General features: G+C 39.6%; 1 protein-coding gene across 3 annotated transcripts in view; it reads right to left on the bottom strand.

Moving 5' to 3' along the window:
• Positions 1-18,421, bottom strand: part of LOC130551552 (zinc finger C3H1 domain-containing protein) — a 48,681-nt gene that overhangs the window by 27,880 nt on the left and 2,380 nt on the right. The window contains exons 2-6 of one of the 3 annotated variants that reach the window (XM_057329244.1): positions 15,680-16,084; positions 15,518-15,597; positions 1,998-2,208; positions 1,230-1,426; positions 182-311 (exon numbers count right to left, since the gene is read on the bottom strand). In XM_057329244.1, the coding sequence (XP_057185227.1) occupies positions 182-311; positions 1,230-1,426; positions 1,998-2,208; positions 15,518-15,597; positions 15,680-16,084 (1,023 nt within the window). Of the gene's footprint in view, positions 1-181; positions 312-1,229; positions 1,427-1,997; positions 2,266-15,517; positions 15,598-15,679; positions 16,085-18,421 lie in introns of all 3 variants that reach the window. The other 2 variants (XM_057329242.1, XM_057329243.1) reach the window with 2 other exon arrangements.

Genomic DNA, 18,421 nt, shown 5'->3' with positions numbered 1-18,421 from the left:
GTGGAGTGTTTTGTATGTGGGTATGTCTGTCTTCTGTGTTTTCAACCTTTTCTTGTTTTTGCAGGTACAACTTTAATTATTTTGCTTATAGTCAATATGTCTCATGTACAGCTGCTTTGTAACAATGAAAATTGTAAAAGCGCTATATAAATAAAGTTGAGTTGAGAGTTGAGTACTGTACCTGGAGAGTTCGTTTCACTGTCTGTCTCCATGGCGACCTCATCATAGTTATCATACTGATAGAGATTTCCTGATGTGTCAAGAGTCTGTTTAACCACTTTCCTGTGATCAGCATCTGAAGACTGATAATGCTGATATTAAAACAAAACTATACATGTGATGATCATTATATTCACATCATCATGAACATGTCTCATAGAAGTATACATTACACACTATTATTATTCACTCATTCTTCATGACCACTAACAGTCACGTGTTTGAACCCACGAGAGTTCTGTGTGAGCGACTCAAGGATACTCCAAAAATAAACAAATCTGTCAAGAATTACTCGGCCTCAAGTGGTTGGACAACCCTTGGACCTCTGTTTATCTTTAGAACGCAAATGAAGAGAGTTTTGATGAGGTCTGGGAGCTTTCTGCCTCCCCCATACACTTAAAGCCAAGAAAGTGAGTAAAGACATCATTGAAACAGTCCATGTGAATCCAGTGTCAGTCTCAAATGCATGTCCGGAAGACCACGTGAAGCATGCGTGTGGTGCTGACGTAGAACACCGGCTCCTGCTCAACACGTATGCATTGCATGCTCTCGTGGATGCGTGTTGGAAGTTGATGTGTTGAATCAGGTTTTTGTTTTTGTTTCCGCACAAAAAGTATCCTTGTCGCTTTATATAGTTAAAGCTGAACCACTGGCGTCACATGGACTATTTCCATGATATCTTTACTCACTTTCTGGGCTTTGAAAGTCAGTTGTGTTGCAGTCTATGGGGGGGGTCATGAAGCTCCGGGACATCATCAAAACTATCTTCATTTGGGTTCTGAAGATAAACGGAGGATGGTCATGACACTGGATATCACTTCGCACATAATACTGGACTGTAAGTGACACAGGACAACGCAACCACCCTTATATTATTATCAATGAAACTCTACAACTTCATCATAATAGCACATTCAAGTGTTTAAAATCAGACTGCACAACAACAAATCACTTCAGTGAAACACACACACACACCACAGCTAAACAACAAAATGAAAATGAAGAGTTACCTTGCTTCGTGATCGATGTGTGGACCCCACCAGCTTCATGAAGCGATTATACTGCTCATCCTGATTGGACAGATCCCTGATCTTGCGGATCTCATCCTCCCTCCTCTTCCTCTCCTCCTCTTCCTCCTTCTTGTGTGTCTGCTGCTCATGTTTAAGTTTCCATGTGCGCAGCTGCTGCTTTCTCAATGCCTGCTTATCTACAACAAACACACACACATTAACATCTGCATGTGTCTCGCTCTCATGTGTGCATGTGTCTCGCTCTCTCACGTGTGTGCACGTGTCTCGCTCTCTCACGTGTGTGCACGTGTCTCGCTCTCTCACGTGTGTGCACGTGTCTCGCTCTCACGTGTGTGCACGTGTCTCGCTCTCACGTGTGTGTACGTGTCTCGCTCTCACGTGTGTGTATGTGTCTCGCTCTCACGTGTGTGTATGTGTCTCGCTCTCACGTGTGTGCATGTGTCTGACTCTCACGTGTGTGCATGTGTCTCGCTCTCACGTGTGTGCATGTGTCTGACTCTCACGTGTGTGCATGTGTCTCGCACTCACGTGTGTGCATGTGTCTCGCTCTCATGTGTGCATGTGTCTCGCTCTCATGTGTGCATGTGTCTCGCTCTCATGTGTGCATGTGTCTCGCTCTCATGTGTGCATGTGTCTCGCTCTCATGTGTGCATGTGTCTCGCTCTCACGTGTGTGCATGTGTCTCGCTCTCATGTGTGTGCATGTGAACGTGTTGGTCAGGAGTGAACACATGTGAATGTGTCTTACTCAGGTGAGCAGCTTTCTTGGCTCTGGCCGCAGGTTTGGCAGCTCGTGGTCTCTCCTGTGATCTGCACACAGTGTTTCCTCGGCAGGTAACTTTGTTTCTTTCACATGGAGAAGTGCTTTTGTTCTGAGACACTGTAACAGCTTTAGTGATCTTCTCTCGGCTCTCCATCATCACCTGCTGCTCCTTCTGCTGCCACTTTCTGCTGGCCGACTGCAAAGCCAAGAGTCGCAGCTGCAGCTCTGACAAATCATCCTCATCCTCCCTCACCTGATACATTTACAATACAATAAATTATACAATTGTGATTTTATGGATATGTTCGGGCTGGGCTATATACCGGTTCATACCGAATACCGGTGTGTATTTTTGTTATGATATGAATTTTTAATATACCGCATTACAGGTGTATGTCGCTTAAACAACGTGCGGAATGCAGCGCAGCGTGACACTGTTTCAGTGGGGTCCCTTTTCACTGTTGCACTGTGACCGGCCATTCACACAGAATGCGTCTTTGTATGCCGCAGCACTACTTTATCATAATTTTTCTATATAAACATGAGCTAAATGGAGGCGTTTGGATGTCTGCGTGCGTCTCGCGCATGAGCAGTAATGTTACATATTTCTTTCCCGTCGCAATGGGAGCGCGCACCTCGCGGCTGAACAGCAGCACAAGTGTAACAATTGCAACAACGTTATATTAAATATACTCACGAACAAACATTTTCAAAAAGCGATCGTGTTCCCCTCATATCTGCTCAATATAAGCATATAATATGATGTGTTTCTAGTTTGAACTGTTTCTCTATATGCTTTGATGAGAAATAAGGGTCAGTAAGGAGGATTGACAGCATGATGATGCGATCGTTTTCCTCTCACATATCTAATTCAAGCCTTTGTTTTATGATTAAAAAATATGATTTCAGGAAATCATGAAGCCATTGTGACTATGTAAAACACAACAGACATCACATGCATGTTTTAATGGTACAATTGTTACTATTCTGCTCTTCTGAAATAAAGCTCTTCTGATTTTGTATTCAACTATTAATTTCTGGGTGGATACTCCTAACTCTTGAAGTAAGGAAAAAAGTTAATTTCGAGCCCTGTTCTCTATTTATTTGCTTAAATATTATGTATGCAAGTTACCTTCGCATGCTATTCAGTTGTTAAAGAAGTCTAAACTTTGCAGTTATTATAGGGGATACTGTCACCGTGACAGTATAAAAGGGCATTTTTAGTCAATCAACAGCACTATTTCCTCTCTCAATCAGTAGAAAATGTGGTTTAAAAAATACCACCTAGGATATGTACATGGTGTGGTAACCGCGAGAATTCAACATGTTCAGATCTGAGCAGTCTTTCTCACACAGAAGGTTTATATCTACAAAAAAAACATAAGTGAATCAGTATTTGGCTTTACCTTCATATACTTTTAAATGTAAACAGTGTTTAAGTTTATAACTAAGCCTCTTCACTTGCTTTACTATTAACATAGTTGTAATGAGGGCTGTCCGCATAACTTAATTCATTTTGAGCACCCGGTTTAAAAAAAGTCTGTGATTAGGGCTGTCACGATTATTAAATAATCGGATCATCGCAATTATCGCACATCTCTATAGAAGACACTAGGGGGAGCTGTAGTGTATCTGCATATTACATATTTTAGTGTATATATTGTTACTTAAGCATGGTAATACTTGTCAAATGTACCACCACAACACAATCACTTAAAAAAGTCTAAAACATATACAAATTACCTGCAGTACAATTTAATATTATTTAAGCAAATCTCAGTGTGAAAACCAGTCTACCAAAATTTCATTAACACACAAGTAAAATTTTACTGTAGTCTTGCAAGTGAGAAAAAAAACTGACTAGAAGCTTTTCTATGACCGATAGCATTTTAATGGTGGCTTCAATTCACACCTGATCAGTTTACTTCATTTACAAGTATTTGGTGGTTGTATTATTGCCAGGTAAAACCCTAAACCTTAAATATATGATGACCCAATTTTTTCCGATGTATTTCCAAGAAAAAAACATAGTCTTGTATTCAGAACAATATGGTCGTTTCAATCGCTGAATCAAAAATGTATGAGAATTAAATGTCAAAGCTCAAAAACAGACAATTAATCGTCATAATCGCCAAAGCCCTAAAACAGACAATTAATCGCCATAATCGCAATGATTTATTAGACAATTAATCTTCAATCAAATTTCATAATCGTGACAGCCCTATCTGTGATTACATTATTATGTGTCAAGTACTCATGAATATGCAACAAACAAAGAATGTCAATTGCGCTTAAACACTTTACATTAGAAGCAATGCGTGTGCCTCAGCACAACTGCCTCTCTCTCAGTTTAGTGTGCACATGCTAGAGAAAGCGCATCCTCGCATATTTCTGAACTCACACTGCTGCGTAAAGCTGTCTCTAGATGCGACAAACTCGCTCGTGTTTAATATCAGAAAATCTCACAATGATAGAACAATGGGTCTCATTCACAAATATTTGCGTAGGTTATTCATATTTATACGCACATTTGAACCTCTCACCTTCCGCCTAATTCACAACACGTGCATACACACATGAATTTGTTCTTAAAGGAGTAGTTCATTTTCATAATATTTACTCACCCACATGTCATCCAAGATGTTTATGTATTTGTTTCTTTAGTCAAAAGGAAATTAAGGTTTTTGATGAAAACATTCCAGGATTTTTCTGCATATAGTGGACTTCAATGGACTCCAAATGTTTGAAGGTCAAAATGACAGTTTCAGTGCAGCTTCAAAAGGCTTTAAACGATACCAGACGATGAATAAGGGTAGAGATGCACCGATTGCAATTTTCTTTGCCAATTCCGGTTTCCGATTTTATCATAAGTGAAACCTACCGATTCCGATTTTTGCCGATTCCGATTTTCTATCCACAAACTATAATTGACAGTATACTGTATATAAAACCATATTAACTTTTCTTCAATGCACTTTTTTTTCATTACATAAATGAATGAACATTACAATTTCCCTAAATGCAGTTCTCCAAGCTGCATTAAATTACAGAATCTTCTCTTTCCCAAACAACTCTTAAATTGAAGAACTCTGTGACTGAAAAGAAGTACAAATAATAAAATATAACTAAACATGTCACTTAATTTACCTTTTTCATTTTTGTACTCATCTCACAAAAGTCTAAGATAACAATAAAATACTTCAACTTTATTCTCGTCTGTTTCTGTTTATGAAACTAATATTGCTTTATTTCATTTTTTCTGAAATGTAAAATAAATTGTCTTTATCTTGGGTCTGTAGTATTAAAAGAAGTGGGTTGATTTTTGCTGCAACTTCAATAAAAAAGTTAAAAATCTTATGAGTGAATTCTACTCTAAAGATGTATATGTATTTGCAGTTTTTTGTGTTAGTAAAGAACTCAGATATCAGATATATATCACATATATTGGTTGATTTATTCATTTTTTTATATTTTGGATTTTTAAAAACAAGCAGAATTCATGTTGAATGTCATTTTACCTAGGTGGAATTACCACAGTTTTAACGTAAGACAAGCAATCAGGTTGAATGGAATTTACGTTTGTTTTACACAGAGTGAACAACTTCAACATGAGTTTAGCATGTGTCAGAGTTTAGCATCACTGTTAGCATACATACCCCATGTAGACGGAGCAGCGAGAGATGAACTACAGTCTGTACAGTACATGATGCGTGTGCACACGCGTGCAGTCAGCGGATATGAGAGATGCGCGTCAGTCAGCAGAGACTTGCGGTACGGTGGACACACATGCGAGTATAAACGAGCCGTGAAAGACAGGCCGTGCGCACACACGTTTACATGTTTACTTGCGGCTTTGAGTGTACTGACGGCTGTGACGTTCTTGCCCGCATCACAGGCAACAGAAGATCGGCTTGGAATCGGCGAGACGTGAGACTGACCGGCCGGTCACCGGTCATAGTGCTGCATTCGACACCATTGACCACAGCACACTCCTACATAGACTCGAAAATTACATCGGCATTAAAGGAATAGCTTTGAAATGGTTTAAATCTTATTTATCCGACCGTTTTCAATTTGTAGCAATAAACAATGAGGTGTCACGCAAATCGCAAGTCCAGTACGGTGTACCACAGGGCTCAGTCTTAGGGCCTCTGCTCTTTGCATTATACATGCTACCTCTAGGAGATATAATAAAGCGACACGGAGTTAGCTTTCACTGTTATGCTGATGATACTCAACTTTATATTTCTTCGAAGCCTCATGAAACGCAGCAGTTCCATCGAATAACGGAATGCATAGTCGATATAAAAAACTGGATGAGTAACAACTTTTTATTACTGAACTCGGACAAAACGGAAGTGTTACTTATTGGACCGAAAACCGCCATACGTAACAACCAAGAATACTGCTTTACTATTGACGGATGTTCCATAAAACCCTCGTTGTCAGCTAAGAATCTTGGCGTTTTGTTCGATAGTAATCTGTCATTTGAGAGCCACGTCGCCAACACCTGTAAAATTGTGTTTTTCCATCTTAAGAATATATCTAAACTACGTCATATGCTGTCAATGTCAGATGCAGAGAAGTTAATTCATGCATTCATGACATCAAGACTAGATTACTGTAATGCACTGTTAGGTGGTTGCCCTGCAGGCTTATTACAAAAACTCCAACTGGTCCAAAACGGCAGCTCGAGTTCTTACACTTACAAAAAAGTATGAACATATTAGCCCGGTTCTGTCAACCTTGCACTGGTTACCTATAAAGCATCGCGTTAACTTCAAAATCTTGCTTATTACCTATAAAGCCCTACATGGTTTAGCTCCTCAGTACTTGAGTGAACTCCTCTTGTATTACAGTCCTTCTCGTGCATTACGCTCTCAGGCGTCCTGTCACAGTTGGTAATACCTAGAATTTCAAAATCAAGTGCAGGTGGTAGATCCTTTTCCTATCTAGCGCCTAAACTGTGGAATAGTCTTCCCTGCACTGTCCGGGAGGCAGACACACTCTGTCAGTTTAAATCTAGACTAAAGACGCATCTTTCTAGGACGTTTTCACACATAAGGGTTTGTTTCGGAACCTGGTGCATTTTCCCTCTTGGTTCGGTTCGTTTAGGCATATGTGAACACGGCAATCGCGCTAAGATCCGCCCCAAAACAATCGCCCGATTGCAAACGAACTCTGGAGCGATTCGCTAGACGTGTGTGAAAGCCATCCGACCCAACAAACCAGACTGTATCATAATGTATGATGGGTAATTACGTAAAGTTGCGTGACGCAAAAGGGATTGTTTTGCTAATGGCTCACTGTAACAATATTCAAAGTAAGGAAGGAAGAAGGCGGGAACTGGCGAACGTTAAACCAAACTTTTAATAAAATAAACAAACAACAAAACGAAAGTAAAGTACCGACAGCTCCCTCACGGTCGACTGCCGGCCACACAAACATAATAAAACTAGTGCTGTCAATCGATTAAAAAAAATAATCTGATTAATCACACATTTTCTGTGATTAATCACGATTAATCACACATAATACAATTTTAAAATACACTTTTACATTTGAATAATTTCACATTTAATCTTCAAATTGATGTAGAAACAACATATTTCTTTAACAGCGTCATTTTATGAATGAAAGAAAACATTTTGATATTAGTACTGTAACTGATGTCTCTATTAAATTGATTATTTTAACTTTAATTATAGCCATTCAACAATATAATTGAGAGCTATCATGAAATATACAGAAATTGAAGGAAGTTCTCAAACACTTTACAGTCTTTAATGCTAAATTATAAATTAAATGCAGAAGAATTCTCATTAAAGCTACAAAATAACATTGATTTCTTCTTTTATTTTGTTCTTTGATTAACATTAGTGACAGGAGTCACAGCAGCACGTTTAAGAACGTGGCCCCTTTAAGAGCTGTCTCAGTACGCAGATCTGACCGTCACCGCACTCCCATTTTCACAACTCTTTGCATTCATTTAAGATTTTATTTTACACTTTGAAGTCTTAAAACGGGCTTTCTGACATAATCTTGTATGGTTTTATCCATTCAAGCACGAAAGAGAACTTAACACGATTGCGCTGTCTGACGGAGATTCACCAACGCAGCCTTCAGCCCATGACCATTTACACCAGACTGGACCTCGCGTTGCGTTTTGCCGCGTCCCACAGTTTAGAAGCTGTCTATCTTCATTGAACGCATCAAAGCAACTGTTTAAAATCGCGATTAAGTTTTAAAAGCCTGTACACCAGGGGTCTTCAACTACTTTTCTTTGAGGGCCAGACTCCAAAAGTATAAATAGGATGCGGGCCAGTTTTTTTACCATATCCTCATTTCTTCTGTTATTTTGTATTTCTGTTATTTATTTCGTTTTGTTCCTTTTATACTGTTTTTGTTGCTGTTACTTATAGGCCATATATTAAAACATGCACACAAATATTGCATCCAGTATTTGTGCCTTTTCATGATATAACATTAAAAAGGAAATTGTCTTTTTAACTGTATTTTATATTCCTTAATGCATTACTTTGCCCAAAAATTGCTACTAATTTACTCACCCACAGTTCTCCAGTACATCCAAGATGTGGGTGGTATTGTTTTTTCAAGAAGACATTTGGTTGAATTAATTAAAGTTAAATCAATAAAAGTAAAAAACGCAAATACATTCAACACAAAAGTAATCCCTGCCCCTTGTGACGTTAAATAAGCGTCTTATAAATCAGTTAATTGATCTGTGCAAGAAACTGAACGCTATTATCACATCTTGGGGTGAATTCCGATCGCATTCATGTGCCCCACGCACTTATAGGGCAGAGCCTTTGTATAGTGCGAGTTCTGGGGGGAGATGAACAGCTGTTTTTCGTAAATATAGCCATTATTCATAATGAATGCAGTAATAAAAACAACACCATTTTCCCCTTATCTGAGACAACCGTTCACATGGTGTATCCTTCCAACAGTTAGCCTACTTTCAATTGCAGGAAACGCGTTTTAGAACACGACCTATCGCGTGCGCAAACCGATTGCCTGTGGCTGTGCAATGCATTGCTGATTATAACGTTGTAAATAACATTAAGTTTCTTGGACTGACCGATCAAATCCCTTTATAAGCAGGGCTCTAGACTAACTTTTTGCACTGGTTGCACTGGTGCGCCTAACTTTTTTTCTTAGGTGCACCAGCACAAAAGTTAGGTGCACCCAAATTTTCGACCACATCGCATTTAACACCACAGTTTTACAAGTTCACTTTTTTTTTAAATCGCTGTCCATATAGGCAATATTGACTTGTAAATAATTAACTAACAATCTACCACAGCGAGCAGTATGCAGTTCATGCCCAGACCTGATGGTAGAGCGGAGAATGGGAAGCAGCAACCTCACAAGAGCTGAGATGATAGAGCTGGATAAAGAAGGATGCGGTCACCTGACACGTCTTCACTACAAAATTTCAAATGCTATTAGATTATTAATGATAATCTTAAATCTATAATTTACCTCATTAGTAAGTTTATTTATTTTATTTAGCCTTGTTGTGCAAGCTCTCTGGAGCTTGTGCAGAGGCAGCAGCTTTTGCCAGAAGGGAACTGGAATCCTCTGGTTGGGCCTGGGTTCTCCTGAGGTTTTTTTTCTCGATTAGAGTTTTGGGTTCCTCGCCACCATTTGTATACTGTTTTGCACTATTTGCCTTGCCTAGAATTTTAAAGTTTTACTTAATTAATATTGCATATAGGTATTTATAGCCTGTTTAATATTTGACCAATGTTTCTCTCTCCTTTATCTTACATGTGTGCTCTCACTGTGCGTGTCTGTGTGTGTTAGTACGTGTGCATATTGTGTGTGTGGAGTGTTTTGTATGTGGGTATGTCTGTCTTCTGTGTTTTCACCGTCTTCTGTGTTTTCACATTCTTCTTGTTTTTACAGGTATAACTAATTGTTTTGCTTATAGTCAATATGTCTCATGTACAGCTGCTTTGTAAACAATGAAAATTGTAAAAAGCACTATATAAATAAAGTTGAGTTGAGTTATTTAGCGAAACGATGGAACATTTTCTAAAAAAAATTAAAATGTATATGCTTTATAAACACAAATGCTCGCCTTGTTCTGTTCTGCAATGCGCGTTCATGACTTACGCAATTACGTTGAAAAGGTCACGCTTACATTCTTTTTATTTTATTTATACATTTTTAATTCTCACATATATAATTAAATCTTAAAGCTATTATTTGACATTTCTTAAAGTTAGTGTTTGTATTTTGTTCAAACGCTTGTGTAGTGTTAAAAAAAGAAAAGAAACAGGAAGCTCTTCTGGACCAGCGTTGCTCACGTCTTTAGAAGTGATCTATACAAATAAAGTTATTTTGAGTGTAGAAGCACCTCCTTAAAACACACTGGCTTTGGACACATTATTTGAAGCTTTATTTATTTGATTACCATTTTATTTTTTGACAGAGCAAGAGAAAATGTCATAGTAGAGAAAAATTCCTAGCCCTGTAGTGTTCATCTAAGTCTGCTATTGTGAATGAAATATAAAAATGATTACTCGATAAACAAAACGTTTGATTATTCGGCTACCAAAATACTCAATAGTGACAGCTAGGGGTGTAACGATACTTCGTACTACGATATTTTGCGATGCAAAAATGTCACGATGCGCATCGTAGAGAAAGGGGGATATTTTACTACATGTTTAATTCTATTCGTTCAGCGGTCAAGACGCTACCTACTCTGCGCCAGTGCGTCACATGTGCTTATCTCACATATGCGGTAGAGAGAGAAGTCTCTGGGAGAAGTGGAAGCTCAAGACACAATCTGTGTCTCCACGTGATTTACAAAGCGTCATATTTTCCTTCACAATTGCCGTTAAAACACAGCAAACTTGAAGCGTGACTGCAGGCGAGTCACCCCGAAACTCGTTACAAAGGCAGCACAAACGTTTTTAAATGCCAATGTTCATTTATCCACTAACGTGAGCTGCTGCATAACGTGAAATGCAACAAAGTAAGCCAAAAGAAACCAGCGCTGTTCTGATCAGAGAAGTGATGAAGTGAGTCGTACTGTAGATTAAAAGATCGAATGACATGCTAAAAAACAAGTATGTGATTTGCATGATTGAAGAAATGTAATACAGTTTATGTAATATGTCTTTTTGAAAGATTTTTCTCATTCATTATTACTGTCTCAAGCAAAGCCAGCGCAGCTTCAAAGAGACACGAGCCAATAGCGCTTGAGCGTGAGCTCTGTCAGAACGCTTCATTGGTTGAATGTACTGAATGAACACGCCCTTCACTGAACGAACGAGTCAATTGAGTCAAAATGAGACTGAATGAACTGCTACATGTCGTTCATGGTCTAATATTCTCTGTGTTACAACAATGCATATCCAGTAGTTACTTAACTTTTCTGAAAAATAAAGGTAATGACCTGGTTTCATTTAATTCCAAGGTAAAGTAAATTATGTCGAAACAGTTCAATAGTAATAATTAAATAGTAATATATAGCCTATGACTTTTATTTTGGCAGGTTGTCGGAAGACGCTTATTTTTTACTATATCTGTTTCTTCACTCAAACAATAACATGTTCGTGAAATAAACTCCTAGAGCAACTGTGGAGGTGAAGTTCATGTCCTCATTCAGCGCAGACAAATTTATGAGCATCACGCGTGTAGCACGTTAAACTGTGCAGTTCATTCACGCAGAACAGACAGATGACGTGTAAATAACAGGTTTCAGGGTCCACTAGTCCGCATCTAGTTTTATGGACTTAATGCAGCCGGAAAACAAGTTTCACTCGCAAAATAGACTAAAACTAAGTAAATAGCAGTTCACCATTTCAATAAGCTGTCACTTATTTATCAGCATGAGACATACGTGTGAGCGTGTGAACAGACTAAAGTGCGTGTGTCTCACGGTGAATGCGGGAGACTTGAGAGCCCTGTAACATGAATAGAGTTTAGCAGGCTGTGCGTTAGTAATAACGGTCCGTGGGGAAACGCAGTGCTCCGTGTGTACTGTAGTTAAATGTATTAAACAAAGCTTCGAGGCAACAAAATTTGCCTCGATGATCTTTTGTATTCGAATTACTCGAGTAACTCGAGGAATCGTTTCAGCCCTAGTCTCATCCGAAGGACGGTGCTTTTTGTCGGTATAGTGTCCCGTCACTATACTGGGGGACCCACACAGACCACAGGGTGAGCACCCCCTGCTGGTCTCACCAACACCTCTTCCAGCAGCAACCTAGCTTTCCCAGCAGGTCTCCCATCCAGGTACTGACCAGGCTCAGCCCTGCTTAGCTCCAGTGGGCAGCCAGTCTTGGGCTATAGGGTGATATGGCTGCTGGATTGTGTGTCGTATCATGAACCCAGCATCGAGATATGTACCTGCACCCTAGTGACAGCCCTAGCTTCAATAGTTTGTATTTATACACACTGTCTGGGTGCTTTTGTTTCTGATGGTTGTCATGCTCTGCTGTGATGTGATACTGTTCAACACACATATAACATGCTGCATGAGTTATTATGTGATGAATGTTATATGATGTTTTACAGTAATTTGATGATGTTTCTTTAAAACTAAATGTTTGAAATTTGTGTTTATGTGGCGAAAGATATTTAAACCAACATATTTTTTCATTACATCGTGATAATACGTTAGATACATTGATTATGACAAATGACTATCATGATTGTCAATTATTTGTAAACTAGATCTGCTGTAAAAGGGCACATTGTTAATACCTTTAACATGAAGCGACTACAGGGCCGGGTATACTTGATAGGGGTGGGAATCATTTGGTCCCTCACGGTTCGATTCTTGATGTACTTATTAGCATATTTAAGATTTAAGATGTCATCGCGTCACATTTGTGCTCAGAGTCAGACTAGTGTTGGTACTTCAGCTTCTACTCCTAGAACTGTTACATATTGTATTTTAATACAACTGAGCTGCCCAGTAAAGCCATTCTCATTGATGTATTCTGCTGTCAGACATTAAAACAACTACATAATAGTCATTAAGTGCGACTCATTAGTGCTGCATGTTAAATGACAGTCACTTCCATGCATTGCCACATCATATGACAAAATCATAATTCACACTAACATTAGAAGTGCGGCCAATGTTAGTGTAAGTCTGGCTAACAAACTGTGCACATTTACAGAAGTATGTTCATGTTCTTAAGTCTATCTGACAGGTTTTGGGAAACGCAATTTTGCACTTACTGACAAGTTATTTAATAAATTGAATGCGCCGTTTCTCCCTGCCGCTCACTCACTGCACAGAGGAGATGCAGAGAAAGACCATCCTAAAAATGTATTTCAATTGACCCTTCGCTAAGCCACGCCCAAAAACCGTCACAGGCCAATCGTGGTTTAGCAACCGTAACTAGGCGCGGGAGGTCTGTCAAGCTTTCGAGCGAGGGAAACATGACGAAGCGTTGTGCGTATGGATTGTGTAAATCTGATAGCCAGTATCCTAAAAGTTTGGACGGGGTGGTGGAATTTTTTCCCTTCCCGAAACCTAAAACCCAAGGGGAGAAATGTCGGACGTGGATCAAGCAGTCTGGAAGGCCTCATTCACAACTACATGTGGGACATTCTAAAACGCTTAACGTGAAAAATGCTTAACGTACCTAAACAGCGATCAAGGAAAACCAAATTTCTGTCGAACCTTCCTTGTATTAAACACTTGCTGCTGTCAAAAGAACGAGCTCTTGTTCCGCGGATAAAGTGATTATCACGTTAAGTGTTTTCTCCCCCATAGAAGTCCATTACAAGGAAACAGCTTAACGTGGCGTAACGTACCTAAACAACGCACTGCATCATCTCATTTATATTTCTGTCCCTTTTTATCAGAGCTTTTAGAAACATTTGTGCTGTTTTGTTCTAGTTTGCTCCACAGGCTATTCAGCTCGATGTAACAACACTGAAGCCAGGAGTTAGCAACTTTATTACCTTTCAGCCTCATTTCTTAATATTGGTTTCAGACAGGGCATAAAGAGGCCCCTACTGCACTTTTTAACACAATGCACGGTGGCTTTTGAAGTATTAATTACAACTAAAATGACAGAAATTTGTCTAAGCCACGTTAAGCTGTTTTCTCTTATAATGGACTTCTATGGTGAGAATGCTTAACGTGATAATCACTTTATCCGCGGACCAAGTGTTCGTTCTTTTGACAGCTGCATGTGTTTATTAGAAGTAAAATTTGACAGAAACGTGGTTTTCCTTTATCGCTGTTTAGGTACGTTAAGCGTTTTAAAATGTCCCACTAAAGGTCGACAGGATTAACAAAAACACCTATGTTTGCTCCAAGGTAAGAGCACGCTAATGTTAGATAGCTAGCTAACTCAGCACATCATTGCTTGGAAATAATGAGGGTTCTTTGTTCATAATGCATATATTTGAATGTAAAATAAGATGATTAAAGGCAAGACGGAAATTTGTTTGTGTTGTTGATGTATGGCTCAGCTCAGCATCTCTGGCTCTTCCCAGGTCCAAGGCGTAGATTAGACCCACGAAGTGTGAGCAGTAGCCTGGCGCGCTACTAAAATATAAGCGGGACTTAGCGAAGGGTCAATTCTCTTGAAGTTTAGTCCTACAGGGCTGAATGTATTTGGTTTTCTCTCTTTCTCTACTGCTCATGTGTGCTCTGCTGTGTTTGCGCGTATAAGGTCCGGGTGCTGCACCGCTCTTGCAGTTGACTTCTGCCTTATTTGTTCCAAAGACGTCACATTATTATATTTAATAACAAATTTTTTTTTTTACATTTGCGAATCGATTCGAATTGCTAGCAGCAACTATTTTTTCTCCCACCCATAATAATTGACTTTCTGCCTCTGTCTTGCGCACAAACGCGTCCTCGCAGCTTCTTGAGCATACTCAATCATGGATGAGCGCGGATAGATGAGTTCGACAGATTTGCAGTATGTCACCGAGTGAACTCGGCTGACTCAACATTTAGCACATGCGTTGTTGTACGCGTTCCATACAGACGACCGCAGACCCTCCTGATGACGAAAATTACATCATTCGGGCGGTGTACGGATGCGGAAGGCCGGACTAAGGCTCCGGATACACCAAGGCGTTTTTAAGTGGCTGAAAACTCTTGCTGTGGGAACTTGGCTGGCATTTTTAGAAAGCGCAGCGCTTCCATTGTAAACCATTTAAAAAGTGCACCGGCAGCAGGGAAACCGCTCCTGTATACATTGGGACTAAATATGGACATCACTGTATTAAGTAAATATGCTCATTCTCAACACACATCATTGAAAGCATGGACGACTGAATTGGCTGCAATCCAAATGTTTTTCTCGCAGACCTTTGAAATGTGGGTGCATGATAGCTTCTTTAAGATTAATCTGCATTTGTGTTGTGCAGAAAAAAACAACCATTCAGAGTCATTGATCATATTTGTACAGATTCAGTTGAACTCTGCTGAAACACACCAGAATAAGGACAGGCAAATGTGTCTGATCAGTTGGTGTACAGATGTTTACCTTTCCACAGGCAGCCGTGGACTCTTCACTCACAGTAGAGATGTTGAGATCTGATTCAGAGTCTTCTTCATCCTTCACACCTGACACACAAACACAGACAAATGCTCAGCTCACATGACCGACAAACACACAACAAGAGCTGTGTACACCACTAAACTCTACCATCATTCTGACTGGTGCTGTTCTCCTGCGTCTCTTCATCCTCCTGCACCTGGATGTCCAGTATGGCGCTGGCGTTAAGAGCATCTCTCTCGCCGGGGGTCAGTAGCTTCTGTCTGAGCGGCCTGAGGTTAAACGCTTGAAAAACCTTCTTCTCTGTGACGGCAGGGACGGGCTCTTCCGGCTTCACGTCCGGCGGGTTGGAGTCTGTACCCACCGGGCTCTGATCTAATGCGTCCTCATCCTCTTTCAGAGCCATTCTCTCCTCTTTCCTGATACACTCCAGCTCCAGCTGAATCTGCTTGTACTTCATGAGCAGATCCTCAAAGCTCTCATCTACGGTCTCTGCTTTAAAAACACTGCCCACAACTCTTCTCACCTGACATCTGCTGCCACCGCCTGCTTTCTCTGAGAACAGCTGTTAAGAACTGTTTTCATTGGCGTTTCAAACTCATCTGTTTAGTTCTCCCAAAATTCACCTTTTAAAGATACACGTTTAAACTAGTGTAATAATGATGACATCACTCCTACATGCTATTACAAACACTTGGCTGTACATGATCGTGCAGAATTCATTTATCAAGGCTCTAGGCTGCGACCAAAATACTCGCAAATGCAATCGTTTTTTATAACGTGACGAGGTAAAATTTCACAGGGTTTCATTGCTGCGAGTGCGTAAAAACAAATTTTTGCCCCGCTAAAGATTTATTTGAACATTCAATGTGATTTATGAGTGGTGAATGACGCCCTTGTGATTAGTGCAGGAAAGAGCGAGCAGAGAGTTCGTCACTCCCTCTATCTCCAAACTAAAGTGTGTGTTAGACTTCATTCCGAACAGCATAAAAGCATCGCGGGACAGACTGCTCCATATGCTTTTATATATGTCATATTCTGATCGTTCTGCGCAGCCCTTAATGAAGTCGAACACGTTGGTTTCTGAACGCTCTCTCTCTCTCACACGTTTATGAGAAGCAAGGTCGGAAGACGGAAATCCATGTTTCACGTGGCGCATTCTGAGAATATTTTTACCTGAATTACAGCGGGGTGTGAATGTGCTCAAAGACATGTTGTCTTTTCTTCCTTCACAAGTTTTCCGCACATGCAGCTGACATAAAGGAAAAATCATATCCAGTGAAGTGTTTTCCGTGTTAACTTTTATCTTTTGCGATGTCCTAACAGCTGTAAATAACAATCAGCACGTCAATGTCTGCTAATGTCCGATTCCCGACGTAATGACTCATTTGAACCGATTCATTTTGTTGAAACAACTCATATGTCAAACACTGAACTCACCAGACTCACTGATTGAAACCCATCAAATCAGTCACTCAAAACACCTCAGAACACAAGCATGCTAGACCATTTAACAAGAGTGGTTAGTAAGATTTAGTGTTTAAAGTTTATTTATGACAATGTGTAGTAATTTACATATATAATAATTTAGTTCTGAGTTACTTTTGAGTTTTGAACTAGCTAATTTGCTTTAATTTAATATTGTAAAAATAAATAAGGCCAGTGGCAAAATTACAGCTTTTTGCAAAGAGGGCAATAAAGGAGGATTGTGAAGAGCGACAGGTTATATTTGTGTGAGATCATTTCATAGCCAAATATATAACTTAATATAAAATTAAATAATAACAACTGTATAAAATAACAAATACAACATTTCTTTGCATTTACTGGGCTCGCAAGTGTTAAAGCGCAAATATGAAGCGGTCTATAGCAGACTATTTTAAAGCGGCCGTGCAACAGGTTTTTTATGCATTCTGACTTCTTTACAATGTTAAACGTGCTGTCTTCTCATGCTTAACATGGTCAACTTGTCAAAAAACGAGTTGGGTGTATGACGTAGTATTTCTGTGCTCGATACACTCCCCCAGCAATTGTACAGGTTTTGGAAAGTTTTTTTCGAACATATAAAACTGTTTCGTAACAATTTTTCTTAGTCCCTTATTGGACAATTCACCCCGGAAAAGCACGTGAAGTTCAGGTGTTTGTTTGTTTGTTCACTGCATTTGGGTGACGAATGTTATATAAACAGTGGATATAACGCTGGATTTGGAGATGGTTTGAAACTGATATATGGAGCCGTCCCAGCGCTAAAAGATGCCGGACATGAACCGCATGCGGTGAGTGAAACTGATGTCTGTGTTTTGTTGGCAATGGGTGCGCACGTGCTTTAGTTCAGCCTACCCCTCCCCTCGCACGCGCTGTATGCTTTCAGAAAAAATCATACAGCTGTACCTAAATGTGATCAAACTAAATACTCTTAAAGATTAAAGATACGAAGTATGCAATACTACTCTATAGGTACTAGGGCTGTGCCGATAAACGATATCATATCGAATCGCGATAGAATGTATTTCAAAAACGATGATAAGCTATTGGCATTTTGACTCGATATGGATTAATCTTACAGTCTAACAGAACGCAGAAATAAACACAACAACAGTCAGTCAGTGTGCAGCTTTTAGCGTCAATGTACAAAGTCCATTTCATACTGCACTTGCCAAAGAAAACTCAACATGAGGAGGAAAAAATTACCGAAAGCGGAAACAAAGGTGAAACTAACCTCGAGTTGTCATCACGCGGTTTATCAAGTGTCTTATTTTTTTCGCAATCGCCGGTTAAACAAAACAAACTTGAGGCGCAATTCCAAGCGAGTTACTTAAAAACTCAAGCACAAACGTTTTTATATCCATCGTAAACATATCTGCTAACATGAGCTGGTGCTTATGAAACAAA

Source organism: Triplophysa rosa, linkage group LG3 (assembly GCF_024868665.1).
Source record: "Triplophysa rosa linkage group LG3, Trosa_1v2, whole genome shotgun sequence".
NCBI classification, from domain to species: Eukaryota; Metazoa; Chordata; class Actinopteri; order Cypriniformes; family Nemacheilidae; genus Triplophysa; species Triplophysa rosa.
Note: the sequence above shows the minus strand (reverse complement) of the source record. Positions and strands in the feature narration are given on the sequence as shown.